The sequence below is a fragment of the Empidonax traillii genome, unplaced genomic scaffold (genome assembly GCF_003031625.1).
Source record: "Empidonax traillii isolate 1590-97213 ecotype Southwest subspecies unplaced genomic scaffold, ASM303162v1 scaffold4:size3804566, whole genome shotgun sequence".
NCBI lineage: Eukaryota > Metazoa > Chordata > Aves > Passeriformes > Tyrannidae > Empidonax > Empidonax traillii.
The window spans coordinates 3296950-3309824 of NW_020955197.1; the positions used below are offsets into that span (position 1 = coordinate 3296950).

General features: G+C 37.3%; 1 protein-coding gene across 6 annotated transcripts in view; it reads right to left on the reverse strand.

Moving 5' to 3' along the window:
- Window positions 1-12875, reverse strand: part of KIAA0825 (KIAA0825 ortholog) — a 238079-nt gene that overhangs the window by 143318 nt on the left and 81886 nt on the right. For all 6 annotated transcript variants that reach the window (XM_027878183.1, XM_027878158.1, XM_027878149.1 and 3 more), the window contains 5 exons: window positions 10196-10290; window positions 7478-7705; window positions 6202-6467; window positions 4809-4959; window positions 1722-1912 (listed from right to left, as the gene is read on the reverse strand). In XM_027878183.1, coding sequence (XP_027733984.1) covers window positions 1722-1912; window positions 4809-4959; window positions 6202-6467; window positions 7478-7705; window positions 10196-10290 — 931 coding nt within the window. The remainder of the gene's footprint in view (window positions 1-1721; window positions 1913-4808; window positions 4960-6201; window positions 6468-7477; window positions 7706-10195; window positions 10291-12875) is intronic.

A 12875-nucleotide genomic window follows, 5' to 3' on the forward strand; every position in this document is an offset into this window, starting at 1 on the left:
CTCAGTTTCCTCTTCTCCAGGCTGAACACACCAAGTGACTCAGCCACTCCTCAGACGGCTTCCCCTCAGGGCCCTTCACCATCTTCGTTGTTCTCCTTTGGACACTCTCTAAAGGCTTAACATCTTTCTTATATTGTAGTGCCCAAAACTGCCACAATATTCAAGGTGAGGTCACACCAGTGCAGAGCAGAGCAGGACAATCACCTCCCTCGACGGGCTGGTGATGCTGTGCCTGATGCCCCCCAGGACACAGTTGGCCCACCTGGCCGCCAGGGCACTGCTGACTCATATTCAACTGGCCATTGACCAGGACCCCCAGGACCCTTTCCTTGGCACTGCTTTTCAGTAGCTCATCCCCCAGTCTGTATGTCCATCCAGGGTTGCCCTATCCCAGGTGCAGAGTCTGCCACTTTCCCTTGTTGAACTTCCTATGGTTGGTGATTACCTGGTCCTCTCATTTGTTGAGGTCTCTCTGCAGGGCCTCCTCACCTTGGAGGGAGTCAACAGCTCTGCCAAGTTTTGTGTCATCTGCAAACTTACTTGGTGTCCCCTCCAAGTAATTTATAAAGATGTTGAAGAGTACAGGGCCCAAGATGGAGCTCTGTGGAATCCGATTAGTGACAGGTCACCAGTCTGATGTTACCTTTCATGACAATACTCCTTTTCATAATAAAACATCAGATGACAGCATGTAACTCAGCTCACACACAAAATATATCTTCTCTCACCCACTAGAAATTACAAACTCTTAAACTCTTCTCAGTGGTGCCAAGCAACAGGACAAGAGGCAACAGGGAAAAACTCATGCACAGGAAGTTCCACCCGAATATGAGAAAGAACTTCTTACTGTGTGGGTGACCACCCACTGGAACAGATTGCTCAGAGAAGTCATGGAGTCTCCCTCACTAGAGATATTCAAGAAGCACCTGGACACAATCCAGTGCACACGGTCCTCTAGGAGGACCCTGCTTGAGCAGGGAGGCAAGACCAAATGACTCGCTGTGGTCCCTTCCAACCTTATCCATTCTGTGATTCTGTGTGATTCTGTTATGAGAAGTACACTAATTCATGCAGTAAAACACTGGATGGAAAGGACAACGGTAGAGTAAGTTTCCACCTGGAGACACCTGGTTTAGTATTTCTCAAAAAGACTCTCCTCTCTGGCAAAAGATAAGAATTCCAATCAGAAGAACATCAGCTTCTTCTTTCCTAAAATGACAGAAGAAGGAATAGCCTCTATCCTCTCTCTGTACCACTGGTGTCATTCTGGCAAATCTTTTGATGTGACCTTGTAACTCTTTTACTTGAAAAGCCCTATGAAAATATGAATACTACTGGAACACATGAAGTCTTCTTGATGAATTAACAGCTGGATTTCTAATACTGATGTTGCCAATTCTGCCCACATTTTTGGTTACATCACCACTTTTCAATGCATTTTCACTGCGAGGTTTTCAAACCAATCAAGCGGTTTATGGAACAATTTCACCAACAGTTGAAAGGTCTTTGATTTTGCCCAGTTCACGGTATGATTACCAATATATTTAGAATACATATATTACAGAATATATTGAATTAAAATGAATATCAAAATGCACAAATTTGGTCTATCCCCTCTGCTATGTTCATTAACATTGAAATCTGAAGCAAAGCAGTGCATAACAGAAAACTAATATTTATTTATTTTATCCATTAAGACTGTCCATTCAATATACCATTACCTGATCTGAGGTGTTCTCTTGTAACTGGGACACACCTGAAAATATCTGGAGGACAGAATATCCAAAGATTGCTCTAGTATATCTGTAAGAATCTCCTGGGCTGTCTTTGGAGGTAGAATAGTCCATAGATCATGATGAGTAGCACAGCAGAAGTAATGCCACATCTGGACAGAGAATGAGCATCTTTCCCCCTAGCAAAATCACCACACATTAAATAATAAAAACACACCTTCAAAAATGTCAGTGTAATTCCTGTAAGTCTAATTTAATCCATCTGAGGGGAAATAGCTGAAGATCTTCAGGAATATGATGACCAACAAATGGTCCTTGACAAGATGTGAAACATCTTCATTTGCAAGGCAACACATGCTGCATTTCAGTCACCAAATTACAGGTCTGCCACAAGACCAAACCACATCATTTGACCTCTTATATCCTCAGTTAACCTATTCTGCAGACCCATACTGTTGTAAGTTTAATTTTAAAACATATACAGTATACTCACTACAATAGTCAGACAAATTTAATGTAACAGTTTGTCTGCAAAGAAAATAATTATTTAAATTACTTTAGCATATGTATTTATCCAGATTCATAAGTGCTATGCATAACGATGATTATGAAACTCTGGTTATGTATAATAGATATGCAATAAGAGCAGAAAAAAAGAAAACCTGAAATATTAAACTGACAATAAGAGATGTCCAGAATTTTTTTAGTAAGTTATTTTTTTATCTTATAAGGTTTATTCACTGAAACCAAACATTTTCTGGGAAGGAATCAGCACTGCCATTAATATTTCATTGTCTATACAGAACTACTCCATTAAGATATAGAAATAAATACAGAGGAGTCAAAATTTAACAGCAGTTAATTCACAAAATCTCTAAAAAGTAGATAGCATAACTTACATTTAAATATTTCAACTTATACCTAGTCAGAAAATAGCATTATGATGAAACTGTATGAGAATAGAGACTGCAATCTCCACTTCCCATCTTCCAAAGGAACAGAGAAATATTTTTAGCATTTGTTGATATTTTAGCATTATCAGAAATATAAAAAAACCTCACAATTTTCAAAACACTTTCAGAGTTTATTAGGCGTTCTTTAACAATAAAAGTACCAAATTTATGACCACCACTCTGGTCATTAAGATTATGAGTGGTGTAAGCATCTCTGAAATTTAATTTAAGAAAAAAAAAAAAAAAAAAGAAGAAACCCAAATCATTAGGGCATCCAATTTTTAGGTTTCACTAATGCCAAAGAGAAAAATGACGTACACCTGAGTTACAAAAGAAAATCATATGACTACTTTTCTTTCTACATACAAGCATAAACACCTTATTTCAGTAGGAAAACAAACAAAAAAACTCACTAGTATTTTGAATAACCAAGCACTTGACAGGTCTTTCCATACTTACAAAACAGGATTGTCTTACATTGACCAAGAGTTTATGTAATAAAATAATGGACATATTAAAATAATTTTCATTATTTTCTTATATGAAATACAATTACAATATTATTGCACAACACATGGAAATATTATAAGAAAGTACAAATTTACTTCATAACACAACTCACAGCTTCATAAGTTTGTATAATTTCAATAATACATTTCTAGATGCCTTGACTTTTAGATATATTATTGTGGTTACTCTTAAGGTACATTTAAGCAGAACCTATGCAGAAATAAGTCTGTAACCCTACCTTACATTTTACTGAGATTTCCCTATCTTTGAAAAAACATTTCAAGTGTTACAGAATAAACTTAACAGTTAAAAAATAATTAGTTTGAATGCCAGATGGAAGCAAAATTATTTTGGTCCTATCTTTAACTTCAAAAACAAATTAAAAAATTTTCCAAACCCATGCAGATTTGACAACCAAATATATAATTCTAAATTCACTTTTTGATACAGGACATTTATTTTTTTAAGTAACTGAATGTTGGGAAGTTTTACTTTTTAACTATGTAACTATAAACACAAATTATTTCACTTTCTCTACTCTAATTTAATACTCTTTCCCTGCTTTCTTAGCATTGTACCTCCACTGCAGAAGCAAGAGTTTCACTGAAGATTTAAATGAGATGCATTCCCCTTTTCTGGCCTGTTTTTCTATTTGCTGTCATTTCTAGACAATTCTACTGATAAACATCTGCTATTTTTGCAAGCTCCATATAATACAAACAGATGTAACCTTTTATTTAGCTTATATATCAGGAAACAACCAGCTGTGCTTTATTATATAAGCCACTCAATATTATCTCTGAACAGACAATTCTTTATTTTTTGACTATTAGAAAACAGAAGTTCCCACAGCTACAGCAGATGTCTGCTACATTAACTTCTAGAGTTTCAACAGGATGTTGCCTCTGTAACAAGCAATAGGTCTTAATCCAGTCTCTTTCATTTTTGATGCCTACAAGAGGCCAATGGAAGTAACATCTGCTCAGCATCGTGGCTCACAAAGGCACTCCCAGCAGATCATGATCTACCTTGGGCCATCTCCATGACCCAATAAAAAGAACAGTGATGATGTAAAATTACGTATTTCCCACCTCAAGTCCTGCAAACCTTAAGAGCTGAGACAATGGCTTTCCTCATCCCTTCCTACACACATCAGCTCAGCTCAGTAAAAAAAAAAAAAGCAGATAAAACAGATAAAACTGTTTAGCTACTCCATATTCTTTCACCTTCATTCTCACAATTAGGTTTCCTCCATGGTGAAGCTACTGGGTCACTAGCAAAGATTTTCAAATGTTACATTTTCTATAAGAAGGGTAAAGTTCTTAGAGATCTAGATCTCTAAGTTCTATATACATGTTTTATCACACAATATTTTGTGAAGCAAATGACACAAACACTTCATGCTAAAAATATACCTCACTTTTAAATAATTATGTTTTTCTATGTCATTTCTAGAGAGACATTTGCCTGCAATAATAGATATTTCAAAAAAGTAAATTCCAACAACTGTTATTTAAAAAGAATGCTGATCATATGCTTCTAATTAGTCAGAGAGTTGGCAATCAGTAAAACACATTTTGAAAAGGGAGGCATAGTAAACTTAACCTCACACCTCATAAAAAGCTTTGGAGTCATCCCAGTGGTGGCTCTCAGCATCCTGTAATATGCTTGTAGCACAAACTCTGATGCAGTAGTTGGTAACTTGAAGCTGGAGAACACTGATGAATTCCTGGTACTGTTGGACAAGCACTAGGAACAGGGGGCTGTTCAGAGAGAATGATGAGAGAGACAGTGATTGAAAGGCTGTGCAGTAGGAGGTAACAATCCCCAGTACTCCAAATAGTCTTGATTAGTAGATATCAATCATTCATTTCCTCTTGGTTCTGAAGTCTGAACCTAGCACTCACTTTTGAAACCCTTTGTTTCAAAAGTTCTTTAAATATGTCTCCTTGTCTATAAATTCTCATCTACCTAAGTCACTAAGAAATAAATTACTTAATCCTATTTTCTGAGCAAAAGTACATTTGTCATTCCTTTTTTTTAAGATTCTGTGTTGCAGCATACTTGCATCAGCAGTTATTACATCAGTACTGAGTGCGATAAAGAAAACAAGCACAGAGTACAGATTCCTTTTGGTAGGTATGTACTGCAACTCTGACAATACACCTGAATAGAATTACTAAGCAGTATGTTGGCTCAGACTTCCCATTCACAAAGATATACTTCATGCAGAAGAGAGTAATGCTACATTAGAGGGAAAGTAGCTCAACAGCACATAAAACCACTCAGAAATCATACACTCCTTGAAAATTGTGTTAATTCAGCATCCCTTCCAAAAGCTACAGTTTCTACTTTTCAATTACATATGGTCAGAAAGATATGGATCAGTGAAGAAATTCCTAGTATCTTAAGTCAAAATATCTCAAAAGCACAGCAAATAAAATTATACTGGCCCCCCAGGCTAAACACTGCCTTTGACTTTACACTCCTACTTCATATTTCCCCTAATTTTTATTCTGCACGAAAAAAAAAAGTCTAAAACTACATTGGATATATTTGTTTACATGTCTGAATACAGATGGAGTAAGGAAAACACACAGAAATGTATTTGTATGTTATCCTTTAATATTTGCTAAGAGCTAAATTAGATTTTATGAAAATTCAGCTATTACAAAGGTGAGAAAAAGAAATTAGGGCCTTAGTCCTTCATTTAAATGACAGCAGAGTACATTCAGTTTGCTGGACAATCCTATTTTCTCAAGCTTAATAAATAATAAATATTGATCTGCAAATAGAATGTATATCTTGAACATAATTAATTTGTTTTGTAAAGGGGGCTTTAGACTATCAATAATTTTGATTCAGGTCATTCCACAAATGAATGTACAGTGTACATGCACTGAACGTGCTCAAAATATAATGCAATTTGGAAAACTACCACCATACTGTATCACCAAAATGGAACTAAGTCACATATTTTGAATTAAATATTATAAAGAACCTACTTTTTGCTTGTTTCTCTCATTAAATTGCTATACATTGTAAAATGCTGAAAGACATATATTGCTGTGGAAAGGGCAGCACACAAGTCTTGCAGGGGAGCCTTGGAGGGAACGTCTTTGGTCTTCTCCTCCAGTCTTGCCAGTATAGCTGTTGCCACTTTGCTGCAGGCCTCTACAAAGTTTGCTCTAATTTCAAGAAGAGAATCATCTCTGCATGCCAGAGCCAATGGAAGCAATGTGTCCAGTTCTTCCATGATGTCAAAACAAAACTGAGAAAATAAACAAACAGGGCATCAAATTATTTGTATTTTGACAGCACCACTTAATTTATATACATTAGAGTCAGATTCTTGAATAATAAAATTGGCACAAAACATAAATATATTGAATCAGCTTTACAAATATTTCAATCTATTAAACGGGAGAAACATCTATCTACAGAAAAATAATTATTCTCTCATTCCTTCTTGCTAAAGCTGCACAGTGTATATTGGGGGAAAGAACTAAAACCATTTTATGCTAGTAATGCCTTCATTTTGGTTTTCATTTCATTAAATGTACATTCAAAGCAAAGCTAATTCCTTGTAAAGAAAGATGACTTCCTAAAATAATTTATTTTGAAAAATATACAAACGTCTTAACACTGAATTTGGAAACAAACTTGTCATCTCTTAATAAATTCATACACTGGACAACCTAAAATTATCTCCCACAAGCTTATATCTTATTTTAAACAAACATTCATTAACAGCATTCCAAATTTGCTAGAATAGTTGCAAAGCTTACTTAAAAAAAATTTTTTTAAATATATATTCCCTGAGAAAAACAATTTAATTAATAAGTGACCTTTCAGCCAAATCAAAGAACTCTAAATTGGCCATATTACAGGTTATGATTAGTCGAATGGCATGTCTAATGATATGAATACAAGAAATCCCTTTATAGCCATATTTCAAAGCTTTCCACATTTTCCCATTGAAACACTTGGTAACAGAACAGAATGTTAGAATGAATGTTAGAATAAATCAGAAAGTTTTAGAACTTTTTGGCTGAAAGAAATAATGCCAGTGAAGTTTAAAAGTCAATTCTTTCAAGTACATACTACGGGCTATTGTATAAAGCTCTCTTCAGCTTCACATTGTAACGCCTCTCACTTTCTTTTTAATTCCATTTATATCAGATATAGAATATTAATACTACTGTAAGTACTTCAAAGTGTAGATGGCAAACAGCCTTGGCATTCTGTCTCCCCTCCAACTTCAGATCTTTTGATACCTGCCTTAGCAATTCGTTTTGGTTGCTCCTCCTGTTGGACTGCTCTGCAGGACTCCCTCATTTGCTGGTTGTTTACAAGACTCATTGCACAGCCTGAAGCTGAAAACTCTTCTTTCTGCTCATGTTGAAGAATTTTAGATGAAAAATCCTCGATTGCTATTGTTACACAGTGAGCCACAGAAGAAGACAGGTCTTTAAATGCATTTCTCCAGCCAAAATTCAGTAAAATAGGCTGAAATACATATTAGTACTAAATCAATCCAAAGTCATTATTGAGTGTTATTGTCTGAAAACTAAATTCACATCCATAATTAAATCAGATGACACCAAGAACTTAAAATATAGTCTGCTGACCTTGAAATTGTGTTAAAAGCAGTATTTACACTTAAGAAAAATTAACATGCATAACAATATTAAATTTGTCATCAAATTTCAAAGAAAAAATTAATCCTGTTCAAACAACACAGCTTTTAAAAAACATGGTTCATCTTTACTTGATTTATAACCTTTAACAGAATCTATTTAACAAAGTCAAAAGAATTTACAACCATTTTCAATAATATAACAAGTAATCTAGCAAAGTATACCTTGTAATAATTCTCACTGCAAGATAGCAACTGGTAGTTACTAACCGTGAATCTTAATGGAAAACTCTTTGGAGAAGTTGGTTTTAACACAGCCATACTGTATTTCTCTTCTCTAGAGCTGGATTTCGCAAAGCATAAAATATTTAAGTAGAGATTTGTAGTTTTTAGCCAATGCTGACTTTTATTATGGCTTACATAAGTTCCCTGCTTTCTTTAAACAGAAACTTCTGAAGTCACCTGAAGCGTAACAGTTACCAAAATCAGACACAGCAGGACATCATCACTTTTCGACTCAGATCTGAGTTTGCATTGCTCTTATGACATACATCAGACTTAAACTTTAACAGAAGTGGCCAACTGGGAATTGCACCACTGTAAGAGACATATTTTAATTACATAAGGTGATGTTCAGTAAATACTGGATCTCCACCATGAGGGCATAATGGGACGAGAGAAAAGAAGGATTCCCAATGAGCTGCAGATATAATACTAAACCAAAAGACAGTGAAGGGCTACAAAGTGAAAGCCTTCCACCTTACTTCAGTGGAAAAGTTGTGTTCCTTCCTTTCCCTTTTTCCACTTCAAGCATTCAATTCTAGTCAGCACAGCAACAGCCCCCATGGACACACAGTTTTGAACTCCCCCTTTTTGGGTGAAGAAGGGGAGGGGTGGAAATTGTTGCACCCTGGTCCAGAAGCTCCACGCTTTTACCAGCTGTCCACTTCAATTTTAGACTTCAAGAGATTTAGCCCACATAAACCCTTGCAAAGTCTTTTATTCTTTGATACTTTGAGTTTACATCCAAAGAAAAACTACACATTTTTCTCTAAGAGATTTCCTTTTTTGGTGAGAAAATAGGTGTTTTGGCAAAAAGGGTTTTTCAGAAATAACATGCAACTTCCCAAAAGCATTACAACAGATTACTGAGACTAGAAAGCATTGCTATAGTAAGGGAGCCTGTGTTACAGCCAGCAAACGCAAGCTCCATACAACTTAAACGAAATACCCACAAATTAAGTGAAACACAGAAAAAAGTTGTTTAAGTTGCCCTCAAGAGGAAAGGGTGAGATATTAACAGAAGAAAGAATAAGAGAGGAGAGGGACATATTTACCACTCTGGAGGTCACATGTTGATGGGTCAGGAGGGCAGAGGCCAAGGCAAGATGGAGACCACGTGTGTGTCTGTTTATAGACTCTGGCTATTGTGGCCACTCCCTCTAGGTGGGACCTTTGGCTCACTGCCACTCACTGTCCCCCTAGCCAAAGTGAGGGGTGCCACACTACTTAGAGGCTCCAGGGCCATGGTGTGATTGGCAGCTCAGCCAAATCGCCTTCCCTGCCATGTGCTCTGCATGGGCACAGCAGTGTTGGCTGCAGGCCTAGGCTTAGCCCTTCCCTCACCTTCACAACAGACAACATGCTTTATTTGACCCATCAATCCAAGAATCCAGTGAGATACGAATCCGGCCTCTTACAGGGATCAATCTACCCAAAATATTCTTCTTTGTAATCTGTAAGAACATTAGTCTTGCAAACTGATTCAAAGCACATTTAGAAAGTTTTCCACCATTAAAATTGAACCATTAAAAAATTAAATTCCACTATCACAAAGTATCAGACTTGTTAGAGCATTTAGGTCCCATAAAATCAACAACACAAATGTGTTTAGTAGTAAATTGGAGCCAGACAAAAACCTAATCTTGTACGTACATTCTACAAAACATCGTGCTTACTACGCAGTAGTTTGTTGGCATCAAAGAAACTACATATTGTGTGAGTACCTATCCCTATAACAGGAATTATTATTATCAAATTCTAAGAATTTCATAGTTTTTTAAAGATTCTGATGTATTTGATAATATATATAATACTAAGAGAGTTATCATATTTTAGCAATTTTTTGAGTTTATGTTAAATTAATTCTGTTATTAAAAATTAAATAGCAACCACTTCTTCATGAATGCCAGAAGATTTTATTCCATCTTAACTGAGACTTTGCACCTAAAATAAATCAAAGCAGCCAAAGTAATGAAACTATGGCAATATGTGTTTATAATGAACATGATGACAGACTACACTGGAGACACACACAAAAGAAAATCCCATAAAAAGTGTAAGACTCTTTTCATACTCACCTCTTCTACCTGAAGTAACTGTTCAGGAAGCACGCTGGTTTCATTTGCTCTAGTTTCTCCTATTAAAAGCTCCCCACTAGCTCTCTTCAGAACTCCTGCACAGTATGGTAAAAGAGATCAAAGTTAAGATTAATTCTGTAGAAAAGTCAGCAGCCTACAACACCTTCTGATATATCAATACGAAGCATAAAAAAACCCTCAACAAGATGTAGGGGAATACTAATGATATGATAAAGTCAAATTCAAGTAATACACAGTTCCTTTCATATATATGAAATCTACATCCCATTGTAATCGTATTTTATACAAACACACACATAATGTATAAAATATGGTTTCTTTTGTCATTAATTCATTTTTATACTGATTGTGCAGTCACCTATTCTTAGGGAGAACAGATAACATTAGGTCAACTGTACAGACATTAATTTCTATTCTTTGTTCAATAAATTATATGAATTGAACACTACTGTATTTTTACAGTTTTTACTATTTGGAAATGCCAATATCATAAGAATAAAAAGGTAGTTAATCAGTACAGTTATTATAAGCAAAATAATGGCAACAGGAACAAGTGAAGCTGCTTAAGAAGGGCTGGTACAAAGCTTGCTCATAAACCTTGGAGTAATGGAAATATTGCCCCAGTTTTTAAAAGGACAAACCAGTGTCTGGGGTAGATACCACTTTCACCAGTTTTTGCAAGTAATCCAGGTTCCTGAAGTGCATTGATAATAACTTTTTCTTCCAAGTGATAAAGTACAAATGGAGGGGCTTGCTGAGGATGTGAAAGGCAAAGGCAGCCTGGGCTGCAGGGACTATGAGGTAGCGGAGTTCCGGATCCTGAGGGCAGGGATGAGAGTAAAAAGCAAGCTCACAACCCTGGCCTTCAGAAGAGGAGACTCTGGCCTCTGTTTGGAAGAGTCCCATGGGATTAGGCCCTAGGTAATGGGACACAAGAAGGCTAGTTAATATTTAAGGATCACCTCTGCCAAGCTCAAAAGAGTTTAAAAAAAAATGCTAGGAGGCCTGTATGGATTAACATGAAGATCCTAGCCAAACTCAAACACAAAATGAAGCATACAGAGGCTGGAAATAAGGATGGGTAAACTGGGAGGGACACAGAAACAGTATCTGAGCATGGACAGTCAGGGAAGCTAAAGCCCAAATGGAACTAAATTTGGCCAAGGATGTCAAAGGCAAGAAAGGCTTCTATTAAGCACACAGGTGACAAATGGAAGACTAGGGAAAACGTTAGCCCATTGCTCAATGAGATGGGGGACCTGATTACACAGACATGGAAAAGGCTGAGGTACTGAATGTCGTCTTTGACTCAGTATTTACTAGCTAGATCAGCCTTCAGGAATCCCAGGCCCCAGAGACCAGGAGACAAGGCTAGAACAAAGATGAACCCTTGGTAAAAGAGATCAGGTCTGAGGAAACCTGATAAGTTAAGCAAAAAAGCCATACGGATGTCTTGGGCCCTCAGGGATGCCCACAAGTGCCAAGGGAGCTGGCAGATGTCATTGCAAGGCCACTCTTAATTATTTTTAATCAATCAGGTCAACTGGAAGAATATCCCAAAGGCTGGAAAAAGCAAATTTCACTCCTATCTTCAAAAATAGCAAGGAGGAGGACTCAGAGAATCAGAGTTTTGTCAACCTCACCTCAATCCCTGGGAAGGTGATAGGGGAATTTCCAGGAACATTATGGACCAAAAAAATCATCAGGAGTACTCAGCATGGCTTCAGTAAAGGGAAGTCATGCTTGACCAACTTGATAAACATTTATGAAGAAATAATTGGCCTGGTAGATGAGGAGAGAGCAGTGCATACTGTCCACCTGGACTTCAGTAAAGCCTTTGACACTGTCTCCCATAAGATCCTGTTATAAAACAAGCTGTAGACAAGCTCTTGATATGTGGGCTGGATAAAGAGTCAGTGAGGTGACTTGAAAACTGGTTCAATAGCTAGGCCACCAAACACGGTGATCTGTGGCATAAACTCTAGTTTGCAGCTAGGAATTAGCGGTCTATCTCAGGAATCAATACTAGGTCCAATTCTGTTTAACACCTTCACTAAAAATCTGGATGATAGGCCGGAGTGTACCCTCAGCAAATTTGTAGCTGACATCAAACTGGCTGGCAGAGGGTCATGGAGCCATCCAGAGGGACCTCAACAGGCTGGGAATGGACACACTAAAACCTCATAAAGTTCAAGAAAGCTGTGTGCAAACTCATGCAACTGGGAAGGAGCAAATTCAGGCATCAGTATATGCTGGAGGCCTCCCAGCTGGAGAGAATCACACAATAGTTTAAAGGACCATAACGATCATCAAGTCCAGCTTTTAGCCCTGCACAGAACCATATCCAAGAGTCACACCATGTGCCTGGGAGTATCAGCCAAATGCTTCTTGAACTCTGGCAAGCTTGGTCCTGTGACCACTGCCCTAGGGAGCTTATTCCAGCATCCAATCAACCTCTGAATGAAGAACCTCTGCCTAATATCTACACCTCCCCTGACACAACTTCAGGCCATTCTCTCCGGTCTTGTCACTGGTCCCCACAGAGAAGAGACCTCTCCTCTTTTTCACCTCACGCTGCAATGGGGCCTACCTCAGTTTCCTCTTCTCCAGGCTGAACACACCAAGTGACTCAGCCACTCCTCAGACGGCTTCCCCTCAG